Raw genomic sequence first — 27,348 nt, forward strand, 5'->3', positions numbered from 1 at the left:
GTCATATATAAATTTAAACTAAATTTTCATTCATTACTGTGATCATCTCAAAAATGGCAAGTCATGATACAGTGACAAGAGCCTTAGGATGGTAGCTATGGAATTCGTGTTCTTAGGGAGGAAACTTCTGCTTTCTTGACTCTTAAATAGGCTTTAATTTCCGTGTTTGTAATATGAGAAAGTCAAGTTAGAGATCACTAGGGCCCTTTTCAGCGGTAATGATTCTAAATGTTATTTATTAAAAGCCATATAATAGCAAAGCAAATCATCAAAATGTAAACCTAAGTACAGGGTATCCTTTAATTAAATCATTAATTACAATGGAAAACTATGAAGATCTATTTCGTTTTAGCTATTCATCCAGTCAGTGAATACTTATTTTGCATTTATGGAACCATGCTCGGTACTGGCTCTGGCGATAACAAGGATGCAAACACAGACACTTCGCTCACTTGGTGGAACTTTTAAGCTGAAGAAGAATGCGTTCCAAGCCGGAGCCTGCCTTGGACAGAGGCAATGTGTTTGGCCTTAGAGGATAACTGCCTTTTCTGAACCCCCAATGCCTCTCGCTATGCCATAGCATTGGCCTCACCTTTTGCTACTCCTGAGTTGGCCATTTTTCAAGTCGTTTTTTCCAAACTAGACCACAAAGGTGGTAGTGTCTGTAAATAAACACTGTTACCTTGGATATATGTTGCCTGGGTAGAGAAAAGAGCTTCCTGTTTGTATATTTTATTAGGCTTATTTCTTTGCCTCTAAACCAATCTCCCTAACTACCACCGCTTCAAAATCTTCCGTGTCCCAAGCAGAAAAAGTGTTTAGAACATAGGGGATTTTAAAAAGAAAACCATATCCCATACAAATGGCATATGTAGCTTCTCTAGGTGTAAATCTTATTTAATGAGTGTAGGGTTTATCAATTCAATAAATTATGAATTCTGCAGAATGCACAGAATCAATGTAACTAGCACTGAAATATAAAAGCACAAGAGGTAAGTATATTAAAACATTCTCCTTTTTCCATTTGCTCCTTTCCTGTTTTTTTCCTCATTTTTATGTCTTTGCTTCTGTAGTGTGAAGCAGCGGGGGTAAGAAGGGAGATACGGACTGGAGGATTTGACTTTTCTCCTTTCTAAGACAGGCACCCGAAAAGGAGCCTGGCCTGACTTGGAGAATCTCGGCCAAGTTTAAGTTGCTCTTCCTCCCTGCTCTACAAATAGCTAACATCTGCTGCTTATTATGTGTTCATCTTCTATAATTTTCCCCTCTCATTCCCACCCAAACTTAGAAGACAGAAATATAGTGTCGTGGAATGAAGTGGAGCTCTGAGAGATGGAGGTGGTGGGATGAAGATGACAAAGAAACAAAGAAAAAAGACCAGAGGGGGGATAAAAGAGAGAGAAACTACATCATGGTGGGATCTTTCGTTTAATGTGTCACAATCTTTTGTTTAATGAAGATCAGTAAATCTACACGTGAAGCAAATTTTATAGGATTTTCCTTTCTGGAATGGCTACTGAGAGAACATATAGGATAAGGTTGGATTCAGAGCATTAGGGCACCAAAGATGAACGCCTCCTCCATCACTCTGACAGTGGCCAGGTGTGTCAGTAGTTGCTCCAGGTTATATTATTACGATGTCCATCTGCAAAGTAAAATAAACTTTTAGGACATATGAGTTCTAAACAGCTTAATAGGACAAACAGTGTGAGCATTTAGCCAGCACACCCAATTTCCAAATATTTAAAGGAGTTTTGTTGTGGAATTGTTCACTTTCATAAAGACTTAATTCCTTGTGATTTCTTGAGTTTTTCATATTTTGGAACACCAGTACTACAGCAAATAGCAAAATAACACTCTCGGGGGGAAGGTGCATATACTAAACATATATTCCAGCAATTGATATAAAATATTTAGAACAAATAGTGTTTGGTAAATTTACTAAAGGAACTTTAACATTAAACTGCAATTGCAAGTTTTTCACCGTGCCATAAACCTCAGGAAATGATGTTTCATGTTATGAAGACCAACGCCTTCATTTTAGAGATGAGTGAACAGGTCTAGGAAAAGCTAAATGATCTGTCCAAGCCTGACCAAGGCTGCTTGGGTCTTCCAATTTCCCGACTAACTATTCTAGCAAATTCTGGATTGATGTGTATAATAATCTTAATTTGTCATTAGATTATATAATAATGCCACCAAAATATAGTTTACCCATATTAAAACTTTCCTAGTATAATGCTGGGATTTTAGAAAGCAATACGGTTTCTTCACATCTTTCAAAATAATTGGGAATTCCCAAATGTGCCATTCACATGCCTTGCTGTGCATGAAAATGATTCAGACAATTTCTTCAACATATACGAATCTGTATCCATAATTTTTTCTCATTTGTCTGTGTATGCTTGTTTGTGTTGTCTGGCTTAGAGTATAAATTCTTAAAATAATTATTGTTTTAAAACACCTTGTGCCCCAATTTACTATTTAAATCTCATAGTTTATCAGCCGCAACAATTCCTTACTTGATACGTCCCCAAAGGCAAGGGAATCAAGAGCAAAAATGAACTATTGGGACCTTATCAAGATAAAAAGCTTCTGCATGGCAAAGGAAACAATCAATAAAACTAATAGGCAACTGATGGAATGAAAAAAGATAGTTGCAAATGACATATCAACTAGTATCCAAAATCTATAAGGAACTCACCAAACTCCACACCTGAAAAACAAACAAGCCAGTGAAGAGATGGGCAAAAGACATGAACAGATACTTCAACAAAGAGGACATCCAGAGGGCCAACAGACACATGAAACGATGCTCAGCATCACTCACCATCAGGGAAATGCAAATCAAAACAAACTGAGGTACCACCCCACGCAGGTCAGAGTGGCTAAAATGAACATATCAGAAGACTATAGATGCTGGCGAGGATGTGGAGAAACGGGCACCCTCCTACATTGTTAGTGGGAATGTAAACTGGTGCAACCCCTCTGGAAAACAGTGTGGAGGTTCCTAAAAAACTAACAATAGAACTCCCCTGTGACCCAGCAATAGCACTGCTAAGAATTTACCCAAGGGATACAGGAGTGCTGATGCATAGGGGCACATGTACCCCAATGTTCACACAGCACTTTCAACAAGAGCCAAATCATAGAAGGAGCCTAAATGTCCATCAACTGATGAACAGATCAAGAAGATGTGGTTTATCTACACAATGGAATACTACCTGGCAATGAGAAAGAATGAAATCTGGCCATTTGTAGCAATGTGGATGGAACTCGAGGGTGTTATGCTGAGCGATATAAGTCAGGCAGAGAAAGACACATACCATATGTTTTCACTTATAAGTGAAAGAGGAGAAACTTAACAGAGGACCATGCGGGAGGGGAAGGGGAAAAAATAGCTGGGGAGAGGCAGGGAGGCAAACCATGAGAGACTCTTGAATACTTGAGAACAAAACTGAGGGCTGATGGGGTGGGGGAGAGGGGAAAGGGGGTGATGGGCATGGAGGAGGGCACTTGTTGGGATGAGCACTGGGTATTAATATGGAAACCAACTTGACAATAAACTAAAAAAATAAATCTCATAGGTTTAGAATACATCTTAAATCTGAAAGGGAAATTTCACACTTAACAGTCTTCCTTTTATAAAATTTGTTTCAACTGTACTTTATAATCATCTTTTATGTTCTGAAATTCTATTGATTATAGAGGTAAATGGCCTATTTTAAAGAATTTTTGTCATCCTCAGACATTTGTTCAAATCTACTTTTACATTTCCCTATGTATCTGTAGTTTTCTATATACAAATTTTCACATTCCTAACGATTATTTCCAGATTTTTTTTTACCTTTCCCATTGCTATTACAAATGAGATTGTTTCTTCAATAAGTTTTCAAACTTATTAAGAAAGCTATATTTTGGGGGGGTGCTTAATCGGTTGAGCATCCAGACTTTGGCTGAGGTCATGAGCTCACAGTTCACGAGTTCTATCCCTGTGTCGGACTCTGTGCTGGCAGCTCAGAGCGTGGAGCCTGGTTCAGATTCTGTATCTCCCTCTCTCACTCTGCCCCTCCCTGCTCGCACCCTGTCTTTCTCAAAAATAAACATTTTTTTAAAAATTTAAAAAAGAAAGCTATATTTTTGTAAATTTATCTTATAAATGGTCACCTTATTGCACTATAACATTATTTTGTATTTTTCATGGAGCCATTTATATCAGATGTAAATAATGATCATTCTCCTTTCTCACGTATACACACATCGTTTTCTTGTCTAAATGCCTTGGTACACATTTTCTGAATCATATTCAATGACCATGCTCTTATCAGGCACCCTTCCTTGCCTTATTTCTGACTTTAATGGGAATGCCTCCAGTGTTCTATAATTAAACGTGATGGAACTGAAATGTGATTGTTTGAAACTCGTGTTTTTAAAGATAATAAATTATCAATAGTTAGTATTAGGCCTGTCAGCTTTGTTGTCTGATTCTAGCTAACATGGCAGGAGGCAGAGCAGCAGAATGAAAAGAGGAGGGACTCTGGAGTCACAGGAAATTTGAACCCTCGTTTCTCTCCTTAGCCTCTCTGTGACACAGGATTATTTGAAGAATTAAATGAGAGCATATCCAAGGCCCCTACTGCATTTTTCTGGCAGATATTACTATGTGTATGTTAACTCTTAAACTGAAACCTCATCCAAGCACTATAGATTGTTCACATTTTCTCAAAAGTTTGTGTGTAAGACTAACATTCTATTCATCTCTTCAATAACCCATTTGTAAATCCACGACAGTTTACAACGCACTGATAATTACACCATCTGTTTTTTCAATGCTCAGGATAAGGATACCCTCAGTGAAAACCTTTGATGTGATACTAATTATTGCTAACACTCTCTTGTCTTCCATGGAATAAGGTGTTGTCTCTAATGAGAAATTCAGAACCATATTCAAAGTATCAAAATGTGAATTTTATTCCTTTATGCTTTCTTTTTAAACTAGTTGAATATAGTCTATTCTAGCTCTTTGGCAAGTTCTTTTCATCACCTCTTTGACAGGCAAGTATTCATTCTCTGAGGATAGATGTGGGTTTTGAGGAGAGCCAAAGGTTCTTTTAGCTCTCTGTAGGCTAAGTTTGGTGACTAAGATAGGAAATCAAGCCAATTGATAGGGACTTTGTTTAAAAGCAAAGTTGTTTGTTCTGATCATTAAGTATAATAATTTTTATCATATACAATTATATATAGACACAACATAACACTATTTGATTAAGTTGATAACCTTTAAAGTATTTTACATCAACACTCACTTGGATATCTAAACTCTGGCACTTCTGGTTATCAAGAAATGTATAACCCTTTAATGACATTTTTCAAACCTATACAAAAGTAAAGAAAATTACGCAATTAACCTGAGTGCCCATAACCTAGCTTCAATTTATGGCCAATCTTGCTTCATCCCCCATTCATTTCCTACACCACCAAATTCCAGGTTATTGTGAAGCAAATCCCTAAATTATCCACGAATTTTATTTATAAACATTTCCATATGTATCTCTAAAAGGTGAGAATTCCCTTACATTGTAGCCACAATGCCATCATTATTCTCTCCCAACAAAAATCCCTTAATATCATCAGATATCCAGTCAGTATCCATATTTCTCTAATTGTCCTATACATTTTTCTTTATGATTGTGCAATTATGCACTAACCTGATACATAACTATGTTTGATCGATTTATTTTGTTTTCAATTTTTAGAATTCCTTTTAAATTTTAAATGTTCTACATCATCTCTCCAAAAACAAAGTATATTCGAAGAATTCTAACTTTTATCCCCAGTCCCTCCACCCTGATCCCTGTCTCTTTCTAGAATATAATTCTATTTCAAGGTTTATCTTTCCTTTATATTTGTATATGTCTGTGCTTCTGGAATTTAGGAAGATCTGTGCTTTTGTTATAATGGTTATCTTTATATTCAAACTATCATATCATACCCTTTTCCTTCTTTTTAAAAAAATTTTTAATTTATTTTTGAGAGAGAGAGAGTATTCATGGGGAAGAGGCAGAGGGAGAGGGAGACAGAGGATCTGAAGTGGGCTCTGCTCCGAGACAGCAGCAGACCCACTACAGGGTTCAAACTCAGGAACCATGAGATCATGACCTAAGCCCAAGTCAGACATTCAACTGACAGAGCTACCCAGGCGCTCCTCCCTCTTTCTTATAAGTAATTTTGACTACTGTCTCTTGGTTTCACACTATAAGTGATATCGAAAATAACTAGTATGCCTTCTTCGCCCATCCTTCCTCACAGCATCAATTTGACACAGTACCCTTTCATGGATATCATCCACCTCTGCATGGTATTTCATGTTTGCCAATCTATATTTCCTTAAGTTCTCTAAATGTTTCACACTGTCTCCATGCCATCAGCAAGACTTTGCTACTCATTTCTGAGCTTCCTTAGTTCACAAAAATGATGGACAGACTAGGACTGTGGTGAAATCCCTGCAAGGTTTCTTACCAGCTTTGTGACCTTGGTCACAAACTTGGTTTGTGACAAACTTGGTCAAGTTTCTCAACCGTCTTGAGTTTGGTTGCTGTTGTTGTTAAAATAAAAGTTAATAAAATTTTATAAATTTTTAAAAATATTTTTTAAAATCTGGATTGTAATACTTATTTCATAAGGTAATTGTGAAGACTAAATGAGACAATATACATAAAACATATGACACATAGCAATATTTCAATAATGTTAAGCATTACTTTTTCTTGAGTTTTTATTTAAATTTCAGTTGGTTACGATACATGTAATAGTGGTTTCAGGTGTACAAATGAGTGACCCAGCACTTCCATACAATATCCAGTTCTCATCACGAGAAGTGCACTCCTTAATCCCCAACACCTATGTACATTAGTGGGAAAGTAGTAAGCAGAGCTGCCTTCCCATCACCTGTTTAACTCTCTCCACCCAACGCTCTCTGGTACCCATCAGTTGTTCTCCATAGTTAAGGGTGGGTCTGTTTTCTTGGTTTGCCTCTTTCCTCCCCCCTTTGCTCTTTTGTTTTGTTTCTTAAATTCCACAAAGGAGTAAAATTACACGGTATTTCTTTCTCTGATTTACTCATTTCGGTTAGCATGCTACTCTCTAGCTCCATCTAAGTCATTGCAAATGGAAAGATATCTTTCTTTTTGATGGCTGAGTAATATTCCGTCATATGTATGTACATTCTTATCCATTCATCAGTCGATGGGGATCTGGGCTCTTTCCATAATTTGGCTATTATTGATAATGCTGCTATAAACATCGGGGTGCATGTACCCCTTTGAATTAGTATTTTTGTATCCTTTGGGTAAATACCTTGTAAGTGCAATTGCTGGATCATAAATTCTATTTTTAACTTTTTGAGGAACCTTGATGCTGTTTTCCACAGAGACTGCACCAGTTTGCCTTCTCACCAACCGTGCACGACGGTTCGGTTTTTCTCTGCATCCTCACCAACACCTGTTGTTTCCTGTGTTGTTAATTTTCTCCATTCTGACAGGTGTGAGGTGATATCCCATTGTAATTTTGATTTTCATTTCCCTGATGATGAGTGATGTTGAGCATCTTTTCATGTGCCTGTTAGCCATCAGGATGTCTTCTTTTGTAAAATGTCTATTCATGTCTTTTGCCCATTTTTTAACTGGATTATTTTTGGATGTTGAGTTTGGTAAGTCTTTATAGATTTTGGATATTAACCCTTTATCAGATATGTCATTTGCAAATATCTTCTCCCATTCCATTGGTTGCCTTTTAGTTTTGGTGATTTTTTCCTTCACTGTGCAGAAGTATTTTATTTTTATGAAGTCACAATAGTTCGTTTTTGCTTTTGTTTCCCAAGCATTACTTTTAATAAGAGATAAAAAAGAAGAATGATTAACTTGTACTTTGTGTATTCATTCCTTGGTAAATATTTATTAAATAAATTCATTTCAGCAATTGCTCATTTATTTAGTAAATATTTACTGAAAGACTATTATTTGCTAAGCAGTCACATGTGTTCTTTCTTTCACTTGCTCAAGTATTTGTGAGTTCCGCATGGGGCAGACCTTGGAGATACAGTGATGGGAGAAATGGAACTCGTTCCTACCTTAATGGAATATCCAGTCTTCCATCTTACCGCAAGTCATAAGTTATGCTATTTCTGAATAAATTCTTTTTGTCCTTATAATTCCCCTGTTGAGATCTCTAGTGTGCTGGTGCCTGACTTGCCTGGAAATAATTTTCTCATTTGATTACATTACTGGATGTTCACTTCCTATTTGGCTCAAACTTCCACTAAAATGGTAACTATTGGAGTTAGTTGTTTGGAATTTATCTGCACTTCTCTTACAAATTATAATTTTTTTGTCAAGTTCTAAAGTACAGGACCAAAGGGATAATTAACTGCAAGGATATTATCTGTAGATTTTTTTTTAAAGTCCTTTATGTTAATTAAAAAGTAAATTTAAAAAGTAATAAAAAAAGACTTTCCTGAATAAGAAAACAAAAATCTTGGAAAAAAAAAAAAAGGAGGTTTTGTTCTCTTTACCCTTTGTGCTGCTACTTTTCTGAAAGGCAGACTTTCCACAGGGATAGCAGCCATTTTGTGACCATAAGGATGAGGAAGCAGGCACAGAGAAGCCTCGTTCTTTGATGACAGCCTAAGTTAACTGTACCTATCTTGGGTCTTATTAATTTCATAATAATGAATGAATGAATAATGAATGAATGAAAGAGTGAATGAATGAATGAATGAAAAATAGAATTCACTTATGTTAACTGAATATTTCCTGTGTTTTGGCCCCAACAAAATTAACTGACTGATACATTTTTCCACAGTGTTTTCATAATCTTTTCAGCTTATTTTTGTCCCATGGTGTTTTACTGAAATGAAAACACATTTCAACATCCAAATAATATAATATTTCATTTTAAATGAATTTTAAGTATCTCAATTAGTTTAAAAATTGTCAGATTCAAGTTTATTTCATAAAATTATCACGAGCTGAAATGGAAAAACAGTAAAAAAATCTCAAATTTTAAAGTGTTAGGTTCTAAACCTCAGATGATGCAGTCAGACACTCTTGGGCTCCAGTAGCTACACAAGTAGGCAAAAGACAGACACACCGCCCAGGAATACAACATTCCAAAAGGTTTGTGCAGGAGTTTTATGAATGGAGCCATTCTTTTAATCAGTTGACTATTTTCTACCTTGATATATATATATATATATATATATGCACAAAATATGTACAGAGTTCCAATCTCAAATGCCTACAAGGTCCATGAAAGTAACATAAATGATTGAAACAGCCTAGGTGTTAGTACATAGGCCATGCATTGCATGGGTGGGGCAAACTGTTCTTTTTTTAAAAGATACTCTTTTAGTATCTCTGAAAGTCAGCCTCTGCTAAATGCCAATTGATTGTTGCAACACTGGAATATGAATCCAGTGTCATCAAATCCAGCAATTTTTCAACAGAAGCTGAAAATTCCATTTTTATGTAAAAATCTACCAATTTTAAATATTGCCAACTAATTCTCTAATTTTATTTTTAAATTGTACATACTAAAAACATCTGCAGAGTGTACTTAAACTATTGGCTACTAGTTTGCTCTTGTGAAATATGCTGTTAGGACATGGATTAAGGCCTATTTGATATATATTTAAAGAGTAGGTAGTGTCCTGATACAGAAATTTGTAGAAATGAAAAAAAAAAAGGAATGAAAAGAAATCTGTAGAAATGGTTGCATATCCTTAAACTGTTACAAGCTATCAGAAATAATTGGAAATGTGGCATTTTCATGAAATGAGGCTATTTCTGTTTGCCAGAAGGCACATTAAAATGTTTTGTAATAGTTGACTTAGTGAACTGGAAACAGCTGTGTTTGGTGAAATGTTTGTTACAATCTATTTTTTAACTTTTTTGTTTTTCATTTGTTTTTATTTTGCTTGGTATCAAAGTTGGTATCAAGTGAAGAAAGTTAAAATTATGCTTGGTGGTATTATATGGCTTTATTTCCTTTGCCCAAAATGAAGACAAGCTAACAAACTGTCTCCAAATATCATAAAAACCAGATTTCTTGGAAAACTATGTTAATTTCTGAATATTCCACCCTTTTCTGAGGAAATTCCAGGATAATTTGTTACATAATTGCCATGGGTAATAGCTATCCATCTGTTCCCATTCAATTACAGTATTTCAAAAAATTTATAAGGTCACTAAGCGGTTCATATTAGTACATTATTCAAGAAGATTCTTAGGATCTAACCTTATGTTTAAATGTAACACTTTATGATACCCATTTAGTTATTTAAAAATTCTATTATCTTGCCCTTCAAAGAGTTTTTGTTAGGATTCAAATATTTATGTATTAGATATTCTGCTTTATTTATGGATTTGAATCTCTCCGGTACTTAAATTTGGCCCACCAACCTCCTGAAGCTATTAATATCAACCATGGCAGAGTGATGCACTGTCAGAGGTAGATGATGTTGAACAGAAGACTTCCTCTGGGTAGCATGCTGTCAGGAGAAAATGTGTGACAAATTTTCTCTTCCAAGACACTTACTATTCCATTCCAGCCTGTATACGTAATGGGTATTCCACACACAGTCAACCAATCCATAAATCTGTCACAATCAGTATCAGGTTTATATCTTCTTACCTTTACACACATACACACACATGCACACACACACACACAAACGCCCTTCAGGCTGCTGGTATTCCTTCTAGACTTCTTTATATTCTTGTGGTGATGTCCTTGATGATCATTTTGGCCCAATTCACACGTGTATGTGGAGAGGGAAACTTATATATTGAAATTTCCTTTTGTGGTATGTTTAACCCTTCATGTCACACCCCAACTCTACTACATACTGATAGCTTCTTCAGACATGTGCTGAGTACCTGCCCTGTGTCACATACTATACAAGGTTCTTGGGACACGAGAATGATGCCTGCCTTCAGAGAATTTTTCATCTGGTGGACAGACATGCGAGCAAGACTTCAGCACTGACAAGATATGTACTCTACTTGAGGAACGTATGAGATATAATGGCCTCACTCATTACATATTTTTGTGCACTTCAGTGTCAGTTTATTCTAGATACTCAGGATACATCAAGTGAACAAGTGAACAAAGATATTCTGCCCTAACTTAAACATTTGTAGAACACAAAAAAGGCTGACCAGGGTAATGAGGATTGAGCTCTATTTTCATGGTTAATAATTTTAGTGAACAAAACTGAATGGGTTCTGCTCACTAGCAACAAACATTTTAAAATTAAATTGCAAAACAATTCCATTTACAATAGAATAAAAAAGAATAAAATGCTTGGGATAAAACATTAAATGGCTTGTCTAAACATCCTGCTAGGATTTAAAGCCCCCACCAGTAATTAACAAGAGCAGAACTCCCCTACAAGAGACTCATTTTAGACCTAAAGACAATTGCAGATTGAAAGCAAGGGGATGGAGAAACATTTATAATGCAAACGGATGTCAAAAGAAAGCTGGACTAGACTTGTATCACACAAACTAGACTTTTTTGTTCTTGTATTGTTTTTAATCCTGCTTTGGTATCAGGGTAATACTGGCCTCACTGGATGATTTTTTAATGTGTTCCTCCCTCTCTTCCATTATTTGTAAGATTTTGATTAAGACTGTCATTATTTTGTTAAATGTATTTTGATAGAAGTCACCAATTAAACTATGTGGTCTTGGGCTTTTCTGTGCTAGAAGATTTTTGATTCTGAATTCAACTTTCACTCTTGTTATTTGTCTAAAAAACTGTCCTATTTGTTGGGTTCAAGATTCATGATTCAATCTTGGTAACATGTGTTTTTTTCTAAGTTATCTGATTTGTTAGTATATATTTGTTTATAGTGCTCTGTGATCACACTATGTATTTCTGTGGTATGTGTTGTGTTGTTTTTTCTTCCATTTCTCATTGTGGTTTTTGAGTCTTCTCTCCTTCCCTAGGTAATGTAGTTAAAGCATTGGCAATTTTGTTTATTTTTTTTTTTTTAAAAACTGGTCATTACTTTCAATGTTATGTTATTATTTATTCTGGTCTCTATTTTATTTCTGATATGTCTTTATTATTTCCTTCCTCTACTAAATTTCAGCTAAGTTTCTTCTTTTCTTAGTTCCTCATGGTATAATATTAAGTTGTTTATTTGAACTTTCTTTCTTACTACAAGCATTTATAGCATAAATTTCACTCTAATATTGTGCTTTTGCTGCATCCCATAGATTTTGGAATACTATGTTTTTCTTTTGTTTTGAGACATATTTTGATTTGCTCTTTAATTTCTTATTTGGCCCATTGCTGGTGCAGTAGTGTGTCGTATAATATTTACATGTTAAATATTTAATATTTACATTATAGATTTTCCAGCTTTGTTTTATTGCTCATCTTTAGTTTTGTACCATTGTGGTTGGAAAATATACCTGGTATGATTTCAGTTTTCCCAAGCTTCTCTTTTTTTGTGATAACCAGGGGATTCTTCTGTGTGTACTTAGAGAGAATGTGTATTCTGTTTTTCTTGGATGAAGTGTTTTATACATATCTCTTAGCACCATGTGTTCTGAAGTATGCTTCAAGTAAAAAATGTTCTTGTTGGAAAAAAAGAGGAAAAAAACAAGAGTGGAACTCAAACATCCCCATATTCTGCTCCCAAGTTTCCATTTTATGGTATCAATGGGGAAATTCAAGCTGCAACTTTGGGGTTTTGTTCTTTTTTAAAGAACACTTCTGCAATCAACAGTGAAAGGCTTTATTGTCCGTCACAATCTGCCTGCTAGAAAGGGAAGTGGAGGGTGCTGCTGGTGCCCATGGCTTCCTGGATGCGTCTACACTAAATAAATTGTTACTTATGAATACTGGCAAGAGCACCATGGGGCAGAAGTGTCTTCAAAACAGGAAGGCAGGCACCAGAAATCCCAAGTTTCTTTGTTGTGGGGAGAGGTTACATCCCTTACCTGTAACCTCACAGCCCAGAGCTGGGGATCCCTGGCCTACAGCCAGCTGAGAGAGGCGGCGCTATCAGTGCATGGAGGAGGCCGGAAAGGTGGGTGCCCACACCTACTCAGCAGCAGAAAGAGCAGCCAGACCTGGGGTCCAACCCACATTTACACTGACAGCCCCTTAGGGCAGGGTCTGAGTACTGGCTCTGGTCTGTGAACTACAAAGTGGGATGAACAACTGACCGGCTGTGGATATGACCTTCATACGTTCACAACTTTTGTGTGAGAAACGCTCTCGCCTTTGAGGGCCCCAGTTTTGTTTCAGGGTTCTCACTGCCTAAACCCGCTCAAGATCTTTAAAGGTGCACTAGAGGTGGGACCTCTGGATGTGAAAGACTGAAAGCTGATGGGTCAGATTTGGCTGGGAACACAATCCTTTCTGGGGTCCATGCCACCCCTGCCCCCAACCCCTACTCCTCTGGTTCATCTTCTGTGACATTCATCGTTCTGGTTTTAACCTGGCTCTTTTTCCTGACTCCAGTTATGTTACGTGACTGCCTCTCGTGTCTCTGGCCCAGTTAGGCTCTTTGCTCTTAATCATTGGTTCACCCTTTGATTAAGGCGAACCTTAATTAAGCTCTTGAAGAGGAATCTGGCTCGTTTCCTGCCTCCCAGGCTCAGAACCACTCCAACCTGCTACCATTTGTCCTCATGATCTTTGGAAGAAAAGGGGAAAAATTTTAAACAAGGTATAAATGATTGATAACCTGTCATCACAGTTTCAGGGGGACAAATGTGAATGTTTTAAAGGAAGGCCATCCTTTAGCATGTACGTGTTTAGGCATGCTTTTTATTTATTTGGCTGCACGTTATCTTAAAGCTATTATAACTTAACATGAAGTCTTACATATGGCTAAGCAGTTGCATTACTCATCCACAATGTCCACTGCACGTGATGCCTTAACTCTTGGGAGGCCCTGTTTGCCTCTGGTAGCCTCCCCCTCACATTCCTATGACGGCCACCAGAGGAGGAACACGACAGCTGCGGGAGAACAGTCCCCGGCCTCTCTGCTCATCGGGTGCACCTGCCAGCCACACAGACCAACCAGACAGAAGGGTGGAGAGAAGCTGTGGGCGAGGCAGCTGGTTTTGTACAGCATATTCTCTGCTCTTTCGAGTCTATGTTCAGGTCAAGTTACCTTACTCTCTTCCTCTTTTATGCCCACCTTCTCTGACAGGGAGCTTGGAACGAAAGGAAGAGAATGAACAAGAGTTCTTCCAACTACATCATTCATTTTAAGATAAGCTGAAATCAAACAGTTTAGTGAACACTATCAAGAACTTACAAGATACCATGCCATGTGCTAGGGCTCGAAGATGAATAAAGGGGTAGGGATTCCATCATCAAAGAGTACACAGCCTGAAGGGAAGAAACATGTTTTAACATATTTTGATAATAGTGTACAATGAGTACAATAATAAATGCGTCTAAAAAGATAGAAAAAGAAGTAATTCTGCCTGGTGATGTCTCTGGTGGTGACCACTGAGGTGTTTAAAAGGGGGAATAAGAATTCTCCAAGTGGACAAGAGACAGAAGAAACTGACGATAAGGGAATATAACATGCATGGTATGGTTGGGAACTGTATTTGTTTTCTACTGTTCTCATGACCAATTACCACGAACTCAGTATCCTATACAACACAAATTTATTATTTTACAATTCTGTAGGTTGGAAGTCCAACATGGATCTCAATGGACTAAAATCAAAGTTTAGGTAGGTCCACATTCTTTTCTGGAGGCTCTACCAGAGTATCTGGTCTTTTCCTTTTCCAGTTTCTAGAGGCTACACACATTCCTTGTCCTATGATCCCTTCCTCAGGTAAGTCAAGTCCTTCTCACACTTCCAATATTTCCTCCTCCTTCCATTTCATCTCTCTAACCCAGCCGGGAAAGATCCTCTGCTTTTTTAAAAATATAATTTATTGTCAAGTTGGCTTCTATACAACACCCAGTGCTCATCCCAAGTGCCCTCCTCAATGCCCATCACCCACTTTCCCCTCTCCCCCAGCTCCCATCAACCCTCAGTTTGTTCGCAGTATTTAAGAGTCTCTTATGGTTTGCCTCCCTCCCTCTCTGTTTGTAACTTTTCCCCCCTTCCTTTCCCCCATGGTCTTCTGTTAAGTTTCTCAAGATCCACATATGAGGGAAAACATATGGTATCTTTCTCTGACTGACTTATTTCACTTAGCATAATGCCCTCCAGGTCCATCCACATTGCTGCAAATGGCAGGATTTCATTCTTTCTCAATTGCCAAGTAGTATTCCATTGTGTATATAAACCATATCTTCTTTATCCATTCATCAGTTGATGGACTTTTAGTCTGTTTCCATGATTTGGCTATTGTTGAAAGTGCTGCTATGAACACTGAGGTACATGTGCTCCTATGCATCAGCACTCCTGTATCCCTTGGGTAAATTTCTAGTAGTTTTATTGCTGGGTTGTAGGGTAGTTCTATTTTTAATTTTTTTGAGGAACCTCCACACTGTTCTCCAGAGTGGCTGCACCAGTTTGCATTCCCACCAACAGTGCAAGAGGGTGCCCATTTCTCCACATCCTCACCAGCATCTAGAGTCTCCTGATTTGTTCACTTTAGCCACTCTGACTGGTAAGAGGTGTTATCTCCGTGTGGCTTTGATTTGTATTTCCCTGATGATGAGCGACATTGAGCATCTTTTCAATGTCGTTGAATGTCTGTTGGCCATCTGGATGAAAGATCCTCTGCTTTTAAGGACTCCTGTGATTACATGGGGCTCAGAAGGTAATCCATAATGATCTCCACATCTCAGGGTCCACACTTTTAATCACATCTGCAAAATCCCTTTTGCTCTATAATGATGGTAAAACATCTCTAAAAATGTCAGTGATTAGGATGTGGACATCTTTGGGGGCGAGGGGAAAGACATCATTCTGCGATTCACAGGAGATGACCCAGAAGTGAAATGGTCATGGGAGGTTCATAAACGGAGGAGACAGGTTTGGAGAGGGTGGTGGCTGCCAGATAATGAAAGCCCTTGTATGCCATGTTAATTGGGCTAGAGTTAATCCTGAAGGTGATAGGATTCTTTGAAGGGTTTACAGCAAGATGAAAATTGTGTTTTTAAATTGTGTTTTGCTGGCAGCATGACTCAAGAGAGACACGACTTGAAGTCAGAGGCAGTGGTTAGTTATCTAGTGCTCAGTAAAGAGTTACAGATTCTGTTTATTCTATAAAACTATCTGACAGTATTTGGTTCAGCAAAGTCTATAGATGAAATGCTGCACAATAATACATTTCTCTCTAAAAAATGGTCACGATAACTGAATGTTGATATTGTGCTGTTTAAGGAAATAATTTCATGTATTCCATGTGTTAGACAAAGAAGACATTTATTATTCTTTAACCATAACTCCCATAGTCTTATAAGACCCTTGCCCAAATCAAGTTCTAAACAGACCAATAGCAGCCTGCAGACTCCCCTGTTTGGGGGCCATCAGGGTAGTTCACACTAGGGGAATAAATTAGAGTCCCTGGGGAAAGTAAGTAATTGAAAAAGAGGAAAAGGATAAGGACCAAATCCAGGAGGACACCAGCTTTTAAAGGGAGGACCAGAAAAGAAAACGGAAGAGTAAGAGAGAGAACCATGAGATGATACAGTACAGGAAATGGAAGAGGAGAGCGCTCCTGGAATGATGATAAGTCAATAGTAATAAATGTCACAAAGTTATCAAGTAACCTAAGGACAGAGAAATGTCATTTGAATATAATAATTAAGAGGTCACTGGGGCTCCATTTCCAACTGAGATGGAGAAATAGGAACAAGATATACCCCCCTCCTACCTTACACAACAAAGATCAAATCAAATTAGATGAAACAATGGGTTTCAAACTTTGGACAACAGATAGCACAGAACAGTAATCTTGGCGGGGGTGAGTAGTAGGTAAACAAATAAATTTAGAGCTATCATCGCCCCATCTCACTACTCAGTGTTTCCAATTAATGATAGCTTAGGGAGAGGGAACCCAAGCAGAACCCGGTGATCTTGCTGATTTGTGGAGACAGAGTTTGGGATTCATGGAAGCCAAGTTGGCTAAAATATATTGGTGAGGAGAGGGCAGGGTTTCACAGAGAGGAAGCTCCAGAGACCCGCAGAGAAATATTGGTTAGTGCATGCTTGTGAGGGAGGATAATGCTGAGGCTGGAGAAAAAATTCCCAGAGAGGAGGGTATCGAACAATACCTAGAACTCACATAGAGCCAAATCAGGGCAGAAAGACCTCCTAACATATGGGCACTGAATAGAAAAGGTATTGCTTCGGCAGTGGGGCCAAATTAGCCTTAAACAAAAGATCATTCTAGACTTCCTTAACAAAGATTACAAGTAAGCCTTGAAAGGATCAAACTGTTTCCAAGAAACTCAAGTGTGACTCACAATGCCCCAAAAATATATTTTTTAAAAACCCACTTCCCAAAAGCGTAACATTCACAATGTCAGGCATGCAAAGAAGCAGGAAAATACGACCTAAAATGAGGAGGAAAATCAAACAATGGAGTAGACACGGAAACAGAATTAATTAACAAGGACATTAGAACAGATATTATACACGTTTTAATGTTGGAAAAAGGTGGATGGAAGCACAAACATAATGAGAAAAGAGAAAGTTATACAAAGACTCAAATTAAACTTCTAAAAATCAAAAATACAGTATCTGAGATGAAAAATTCACTAGATGGGATTAATAGCAGATTGGACACTAAAGAAAAAAAGATTGGTAGGTTTTGAGATGTAGCAATAGGCACTATTCAAAATAAAACAAAGAAAAAGGAGTGTAAGATAAAAAAGAGAACTTCAGCGATCTGTGGACATCAAGTGGCCAAACATGAATAATTAATCACAGAAGGAGAGGAGAGGGGGTACAGAAAAATATTTGAAAAACTGACATCTGAAATTTTTCTAAACTTGATGAAAACTATAAGCTCACAGATCCAAAATTTTGAACAAATCTCAGGCTGAAGAAAACCACATCAAGATAAATCATAAACAAATTACTGGAAAATAGTGGTTAAGAGAAAAATATCAAAATCAGCCAGAGAAATTAGTCATCTGCCCATTAGTTTGGTGAAGTACTGGCAAGCCAGTGACTATGACTCCCTGAGTGCCCAGAAGGTAAGGGAGTGGAGACACAGAGCAGAGACTCCTCAAGAAAGCTGAAATGAGAGTGAAGGAGAGACAGAGAGAGAGAGAGAGGAGCACAGCATCCAGGATAGATTTTGTGTTATTGTGGTTTTTGTTTGTTTTTTGTGTGTGTGTTTTGGGTTTTTGGGGGGTTTTTTGAAAGAGAGAGAGAAAGAGAGAGAGAGAGGCAGATGGGGAAGGGGAGAAATGTGGGGAGAGAGAGGAGAGAGAGAGAGAATATGAATCTTAAACAGGCTCCATGCTCAGTGTGGAGCCCGATGTGGTGCTCGATCCCAGAACCCTGGGATTCATGACCTGAGCCGAAATCAAGAGTCTGAGGCTCCACTGAGCTGCACTGGTGCCCCTGTGTTGTTGTTCTTGTTGTTTTTTAAATGAGAAGGACATCCATAGGTTGAGGATAATGTCAATAATGATAATAATAATTAAGCCATTGATTAAGCTCTTATTTGTATCCTAGATACTATGCCAAATACCTCATATGTAATTATTCATGTAGTTCTCACTACAGACTTATGAAATGGGGACTCCTTGTCTTTTTGTCTTTTACAAACTAAAAAAAATGAGGCACAGCTTGATTAAATATACTCCAAGTTACAAAGTCAAAAAGTAATAGAGCTGAACAAAACAAAGAAAAAAATAGACAAACCAAAACACAGACTCAAATAAGAGAACTGATGGCTACCAGAGGGGAGGTAGGCAGTGGGCTGGGGGAAATAAAGGAACAAGAGTGCACTTACGATGAGCACTGAGTAATATTTAGGATTGTTGAGTCACTATATTGTACACCTGAAAATAATAGAACTTATACTGGAATTTGAAAAGGAAAAAAAAGGTAGTAGAGCTGGAATTCCAATCAAAGTCCACTTGTGATGTACTTGGCTACAATGCTATGCTGAGCCGGTTAAGAAGAAGAAATGTATTATAAAGGAGAAGGAGGTATATAACTGATGCTTTAATGTCTAGGAAGAAGTAGGACACACTATATTTGAAAACACAGACGAATATGTTTGCCTAACCAAGAGGAAAGGAAGATGTCATTTTTGAGATTTGGGGGAAGAAGTTAAGGGTGGGTGTGATTGTAGATAAACAGATCTGTTGATGTAGATGAGTTCAGGTGGCCTAATTTTGTTTGGTGATTGAGTTACCTGTAAGGGAAAGGTGCCGTTTGCTATAACAATCAAGGCGGAATGTCAAACAAAAGGCATGATGAAGCATTGTTGAGAGCTCAAATACATTTGGGAACTGCTTCAAATGGCTATGTTGTTTATTTCTAGTAGAGAAAGGGAGCGGGTGAGTGGGAGATAAGGATAGTAAGGATATTTACGCTTTCAAGTTTATGCTACTCCACCCCCCGCCCCACGCCCCCGCAAAGCCCACTATTCATAAGGATAAGATCAAACCAATAGGTAATGTCAAAGAGGCAACAAGAATAGAGGAGGCTAATCACTGTGGCCACTGGGGTTGCCCTGCAGACGCCCACACAAACACCTAATTGTTTCCTCATGCTGACCCCCTTCCAGATAAGTTCACTTGGTGAAAGTGCTTACTTTCCTCGGAATGTCCTAGAATTTCCATTTTTGAAATTTTTTCCATATCATTACATGCTATCCATGAATCATGAACTCTTGTTAAACTTTCAGCTCTAGAGTAAATGTTTCCTTCCAATCTCAATTACCAACAAGGCAATTCAGTAACACAAGTATCTATTGTGCAATCATATTTATGAACTTAATGACATTCTATCTAACCTTTCCTTATGTATACCCTTTGGCAATTTGAATTGGGTCTTATGCTCTATTTCTTAGATCTTGCATTTTTAAAACATGACAAACTTGTTTTCTATGCCCATTTGTATTTTGCAGTGTGAAAATGCAACTATTTTTTCCATGTTTATAAGTGAAGCATTTCATATACTAGAATTAAGTCTGAAGTTTCCAATCAGAGATAGACCTGCTTTAGGAGACAGCTTACAATTTCACAGAAAGTCACTGTTTGATGAGTATTACATCCAGGTTAAGAATTTTATTTTTAAGGAGGCTAAAATCCCTTCTTCACAGTTTGGTCTTTTTCCTTTTCTTTTCTTTTCTTTTTTTTTTTTTAAGAGAGATTTGTTTTTAGGAGAGTAGATCAAATAAAAGATAGCTTATCAATCCTCTTCCTAAACATCTATGACTTCACCTTTTCCAATTTATGTAGAGACTATAAAGACATATCAGATGTTTTGCCCTGCCAGCTTTCTTCACAGATTCATAGGCATCAAAGGCAGTATGGCTTCTGGAGTGTTGGAAACAAGTAGGAAAGGAAACCTCTCTAGCTGTCCTACTTTTTCTGTGGCCGTAAAACCCACCAACATACATCCCTGGCCACCTACCACTAGGCTTCCATTAACTGGTATATTAGAAAAGACTTAACTTAGGGAAAACACTGCTGAATTTTCACTAAGTCTGACCTAGAATCTGTCTGTATCTGCCAGTCAGATCTGATCACGGCACACTTCAGTTTGAAATTTTGCTCTGAATCCCTATTGTTTACAGCAATAGTTTTCAAGCATGTTTTAATAACCTCTTATTATTAAAAGCAATACGTATGTTATAGAAAATTAGAAAATACAGAAAAGCAAACATAAAAATATAAAACCCATACATTCTTACTACTCAAAGAACATCATTTTAAGATATTAGTTCTTATTCTTCTACTTTATCTTCACTATTTGATGAACTGTCATTATCGTCTCCTTGAATTCTTTAAGTATGGTTTCCTTTCATTGTTGGGTCCTATTTATAATAGCTGCTTTGAAGTCTTTGTTAAGTCCAATACCTGTTCCTCCCATCGAAGAGCTTTTGCCGTTTTCCCCCCTATTTCTTTGAGGGACTCATAATTTTTTGTTGATAATTGGACATTTTAGATAACATATTGTAACAACTCTGGTTTCTGGATCTTCCCAGGCTGCTTCTTGTGGCTGTTATGTTTTTGTTATCGCTGTTCATTTGTTTATTTGTTTAGCGACTTGGCTGGACTAATTCTGTGCAGTGTATCTCCCCCTTAGTGCACAGTCTCTGATGTCTCTGATGTAGAGATGCTTGCCTTTCTATTTTTAACCTTGCCCCGCCCACCTGAACAGGTCCTTAGCAGCAAGAAGGTGGGGGAGATGCAGGCTCTTTACTGCCAGGCAAGCCCGCCCGGATTAGTTCTGCCACAACATGGACCAAGGGGCCATGGAGGCAGTTCATGGTTCATATGCCACCGTTTCCACTGTTCTTACCGAGTTTCAGATTCTTGTTAAATACATACATGTAAAGTTTTTGCGTGCCCGTAGGTTAGTTTCCAGGGACTTCAAATGGCTGTGTTAGATAATTTTGGTGAGATTAATTGTTTCTTTGAGGGAGAGGATTGATTCATCAATCCCTACGCGTGACCATTCTGGAAGTTCCATCCCCCGGAAGTGGTCTGTAATTTATAATTTTACTTATTTGCTTTAACTTCTGATATCAAAGAAATGACTGCAAATACCAAACGTAGTTAAAATGTAGTTATTTGCTACCAATAAAACGAGTGTGCATAGTGTAACTGTTATGTAATTTCTTTTGTGTCTATCTTCTCAGACTGTGAGCTACTTTAGGGTAAGAGCCATGTCATATTTACTTCTGCTTCCATCATGCAGGGCAGTGGGTGAGAGGTAAAACTTTTCAGCTTGAAAACAAAACTATAAATACTATATTTGTTTTTAAACATAGGAGTCCATAATTACCTTACCCAATGGCTTACCCAGTTGACTAATGACAAGGCTGGCCCCCACATGGTCTTCATATCACACACATAGACATGCAAACACACATTCACACACTTACCCTTTCATAACTTTTTCCCAGTAATTCTTCTCCCTTAAGAGTGCCCCTCTGCAGTTGTTGTTTTTTCTTTTTTTTTAATATATTAGACCTTAAAGGCACGGACAGTACCTATGTCCTACACTGTTTTTAGGAACCAATGAAAATACTTGGAATCTGAAGTAAGTTACATATTAACTCAAAAATACAGAAAGAAAACTGAAGAACCAAAATAAATGTGTTTAATTAAATATCTATAAAATGTAACATTAGGCCAACCTATGGACAGCAACTCAACACTTAAGTTACATGCAAATTATATTTAAGGCAGCATATGAATACATTTTAAGATACTTGATATAGTGAGAAGTAGAACTTCCTCAAAGGGCTTAAAAATCTTGTTTACCCAGGATGGAGCTTCCTCAGAAAGTTAAAAATTGAACTATCCTTGATCAGTGATTGCAATACTAGGTACTTACCTAAAGGATACAAAATTACTAATTCAAAGAGACACATTCACCCTGATGTTTACAGCAGTTCTATTGACAATAGCCAAAGTATGGAAAAAGCCTAAATGTCCATCAACTGGTGAATGGATAAAGAAGATATGGTGTGGTGTGTATACACACACACACACACAAACACACAATGGAATGTTACTCAGCCATAAAAAAATGAAAACTTGCCATTTGCAACAACATGGAAGGAGCTAGAAAGTATTATGCTCAGCAAAATAAGTCAGTCAGAGAAAGACAAATACCATATGATTTCACTCATACATGGAATTTAAGAAACAAAACAACTAAGCAAAGGGAAAAGAGAGCTAGGAAAACCAAGAAACAGACTCTTAGCTACAGAGAACAAACTGATGATCACCAGAGGGGATAAGTTTGAAAGGTGATGGGGATTAAGGAGGACACTTGGGTTGAGCATAGGTTGTTGAAGGGAAGTACTGAATCACTAAATTGTACACCTGAAATTAATATTATGCTGTATGTTAACTAACTGGAATTTAAATAAAAACTTTTTTAAAAATCTTGTTTACACGTTTACCTATATATAGAAAATGAGGGTTGTGAGGATTGGAACCCAGGTCTGGTACCAGCTTGTAGGTGCCTTTCCCAGTTTCACAAAAAAGGGAGGGTTTCATAGCTCATTTAACAATGTTTTTTCTACCCTGATTTGGGTAGAGAGACCATGAAACCTTACCGTGGAGACTCAGACTGTCACATTTTGTCAGCCACACTCATTCATTCGCTCATGCAGCACATGTTTGCCAAGCACCTACACCCTGCCTGGGGTTGTGCTGGCTGAGGATTCAGTGAAGAACAGGCTAACCTAGGCCCTTTCTTCATGGTGCTTATATACGAGTTGAGAAGTAACATTTCTTTAGTCACATATATTTATTACTACAGATTGCAATATGTCATCTGTTGTTAAGTACAGCATTCTTTTGGGGTGAGTGGTGTGTGTGGGTATCTATCTTAATTTAGAAGTGAGAGAAGGCCTGATTATAGATGGGTATTTAAGCTGAGGTATGAAGAAAGAATAGAGGTGAAGCCAAGGAAGAGCGAGGAATGACCAGCACACAGGCTCTAGAGGAGGAAAGCAACTTGTGCAATTAGAGAAATAAAAGGCAGCCGGTGTGGCTAGAGCACTAAGAGCTTGAGAAGCAGGCTGGAAAAGGAGACTGGAAGGTAGTAGCAGGGTCACACAGCGCCTCAGGGCTCACACCCCGGGTCTTTAATTCTATTTCACTTGCATTTTGGACACCCAGCATAGCAAAACCTTGTTTGATTTTTTTTTTTTTAATTCTCCCTGAAAGTAGACAGACAAGGCCCTAAGTGGACACAGGGAAGGCAAAGGGGCCAGTGGAGGTTTTGTTCTCATGGGATGTCACTTGGACTAGCGGGACCAGGGAAAGGAGAAGGGAATGGATGGATTCAGCAAATATTTTGGAGGTAAGAACCACAAGGCGTTGATAAACACAAATCTTTCCTTTAGTTCCATTTTCTGATACTACATCAGTAGCAGCTGAGGTAAACCTAATACGAATGTTCACTACATTGTGGTAAAACTTCAGTGTTCCGTGCTGCGTTGTGATGTCCATTACTATTAATCATCTAATTCTGATCATTCTTTTACCCGAAATGAAAAAGGAACAGATAATAGCACTTTATGTACCAAATAAACTCTCATACTTTTTTGGCAGTAGAGGCAGAGAGGTTTTGGTACAGGGGAGCGGTCGTGGGTTCTCAGGGCTGGACCACTTGGGTTTACATCCTGACACTGCCTTTAACTAGCTCTGTAACTTTGACACAAATCACTTATCTTTCTAAACTTCACTTTAAAATGGAGGCAATCCCTACTTCACAAAACATCTTTGACATTGAAATAACTGATATACAACACTTGCTTGTAATAGATGCTCAGCTATTACTAATAGTTTATTAGGTCTCTCAACTTACAAACTGTCATATAAGTTTTAAACTTACATCTACACTATTCAGGCTGTTTGCTAAACGTAGAAATATGTTTTCTTAGAATTGGAAGAACTTAACTCAATTCCTTCCCTCAATTTACAGATGAAGAAATCATCATCTAGAGAGGTAAGAGCATCGCCTGGGAACCTCCAGCTTACTGAAGGCATAAGAGAACTAGAACTATTATCTCCAAACACCCAGTGTTTTTGTAGTACACCACCTGCCTGGCGTGTTTCCTCTCTAATGTTGACTGGAGAGATCTTATAAGATATCCATATATCCATTTTATCTCTGCCTTAAGCATAAGGAGGGTGACGCCTAATCATGACCTTGTGTTCTCTCTGCTAGTTACATGCTATGGGAAAACTTCCCGGAACCAGAATGGCAGAGTTAAAGGCCAAGTACACCTTGCTACATGATACCGTGATAAGGTATGCTATTTGCGGATGTGGAGACATCTTTTATCATATTTATATTTGTTTTCTGTGATGAGACCTAGCTTGTTTTTTATTCTCCCCAAAGCAAGCACTGGGGCAAAGGTTTGAGTTCAAGTACTTTGAGAAGTGATACCAGAAATTATGGTGGGAGAATGGGGAAGTGAGATGGGGGAGGGAGGAATCCAGCCAGGGGTGTGTTAATCTGCAGGTTAACACTGTGGCCAACTGGTGCCCAGTCTCACTGAGGACCATATGAGTGTGTAGAGCACGCCTCAGAACTCTCCCACTGAAGGGTAAGGAAACTGGGACATTTGTCCACTAATTTCCATCCATCGTTGATCAAGGATTACTCCTAGGGAGAGAAGCCCCTAGCACTTCTAGCATGCCTTTTGAGAAGCCAAGTTGCTATGGCTAGAGAAAGCTCTCAGGCAGAGGCACACAGCTCTGTCGGTCCTAACTGTCCACCAAAGCCACAGATGACCCCCAGAGTGGGCCAAGGGAAAGTGGTTCAGCTGGTAAAGCACTGACATTATCTATTACAGGGCACTCCTGTAGCATTCTGTGCTCCCCGTCTCTTGCTTCCCCATCACACACTAGCACAACCCCAGGCTCCATCTGCTGAGACTTCAGTTGTCTCACCTCTTCCTCCTCCCCTAGGCCATTCTCTTTATCCGAGTCATGATCAGCAGCATGTGAGAAGAACAGGCTTCCACAGGACAATTCCACAAAGCTTCCTAAGCACCTGCTATCAGCCAGTGGGAATCAAGGGGGAAGGAGAGTGAAGAAGGAAGGGAAATCCTGTTCTGCTGCTCCTCCTTACTACTCCGCAGCCTCATTCTTCCTTTTCCCCGTAACCTCTTCCTCATAACCTGGTGTGCTGCCTTCATCAAAAGCCAAGGAGAGGCAGCAATGGATAGAAACTCCTCCTGTCATTCTCCATCCATCCTGTCCCCCAATATCCAAACATTAGCCCTACTTCTTTTCCTGCCCAGAGTCATTTTGCTCCTTTGAGGAAGGGAGCATGAGGCAGAAGTGAAGCACTAGGAGAAGAACAGAGTTCCATCTCTATGCACCCTTCACTTTCACCCCCTCCAGTTTCCTAACAATACTCCAGCTCTGGCTCCTCTTCCTCTGTGCCAGCCTCAAGCTAACTCCTCACCCTCGTCCCTCCATTTCCTACAACTGGCCTCAACTGCCAGTGTAGACACATAGTTCTCAAGACACAGGAACTTGGAGGATTTAGATGGAAAGTCTTGCTAATCTTTTTCAACATACTTCACACTGCTTACGTGGGGGGCGGGGAGGAATCCGTGCAGTTCCCAGGACATCCCTCCAAGCCTCTTTCCCGATACAAGTCCTACTGCAACACTTCTCACCCTCCAGAGAGTTCTAATCAAGAGCCCAGCCCAGAAAGCCTTGTGGGGTGCTGATTCAGCTTCCTCCTTGCTCAGGCCCCAGTGACAGCCAGCCATCTAGGACCAAGGCTATGGCTTTGGTTACTTCTTCCTACTTCCAGGTTGTGTTGCAAAACCATTACTTCCCTTCTTCTACCCACATTTTACCTCCTCTTGACCCTTTAGTTCCCTCTTGTGATGACAAACACCCACCTCCCTCTCCCATTCCTCCTGCCTGGGGGATGAGAAAGGCATGAAGCCATCGACTCCGTTCTTGCTGCTGGGGCTGTGGAAGGGCACAAGGAGCCTGGAAACGCTGAACTGAAACTCAATGAGCTTTGCATAGGAACCACGTTATAAAAGTTGTTCGGTTCTCTTCTGCTGACATTATAGTCCAAATCCATGTGGGCAAATTACCATTTCTGTTCTGGCTGGAGCCCTAACCACCTTGTCCACCTTCTTTCTGGGGGAAATCAGGCACTGTGGCACAAACCAACAACCCTTCACAGCTCCACAGTTGAACGCTCATGTTAAGGAGATCAAGCCACTTTGGATTTACCAAATATATTAAGATGAAGCTGAACTGTAAGAAATAACTCCAGCTTTCATTAACAGAGATTATATGTGTTATCGCTATAGCTGTGTTAGTTTTTGGTACCTAACCTAGTGCCTGGGACATATTATGTCCCAGTAAATGTTTTGCTGGATGTTATTGAGCAAGTGACATATTAACGTTAGAAGAAATGGGTGGACCAGGTAACTTTAGATGAGACAGCCTTCGTCAAGTCATTGGGCATCTCTGCAAATGAGGAGAAACCTGAAGATTTCTCATGGCAAGGATCCTTGCGAGGGTGTGCACCAAAGAGGCATGCTGGCTTTAAAACCAGAAATGGCACCGGTAAGGTCTTGCTTCCAAACGGGAGAGATAGCTAATGTGAGGCAGTTGGATTTTTGGGATGCATGAATCAAGTCTGCTGGT

The 27,348-nt window shown here is 38.7% G+C and overlaps 1 protein-coding gene and 1 long non-coding RNA gene across 5 annotated transcripts in view; one reads left to right on the plus strand and one right to left on the minus strand.

Annotated features, from left to right (window-relative positions):
- The window catches only part of CCDC146 (coiled-coil domain containing 146), a 115,418-nt gene that overhangs the window by 50,334 nt on the left and 37,736 nt on the right, over positions 1–27,348 (plus strand). For all 4 annotated transcript variants that reach the window (XM_039239106.1, XM_039239107.1, XM_039239108.1 and 1 more), the window contains one exon: positions 24,887–24,969. In XM_039239106.1, the coding sequence (XP_039095037.1) occupies positions 24,887–24,969 (83 nt within the window). The remainder of the gene's footprint in view (positions 1–24,886; positions 24,970–27,348) is intronic.
- LOC120236349 lies at positions 1,431–26,323 on the minus strand. Its single transcript, XR_005529640.1, has 3 exons — positions 26,265–26,323; positions 14,342–14,415; positions 1,431–1,645 (listed from the first exon to the last, which is right to left on the minus strand). It is a non-coding gene; the product is annotated as an uncharacterized LOC120236349 (long non-coding RNA).

Source organism: Hyaena hyaena, unplaced genomic scaffold (assembly GCF_003009895.1).
Source record: "Hyaena hyaena isolate Hyena2069 unplaced genomic scaffold, ASM300989v1 scaffold_152, whole genome shotgun sequence".
Lineage (NCBI taxonomy): Eukaryota > Metazoa > Chordata > Mammalia > Carnivora > Hyaenidae > Hyaena > Hyaena hyaena.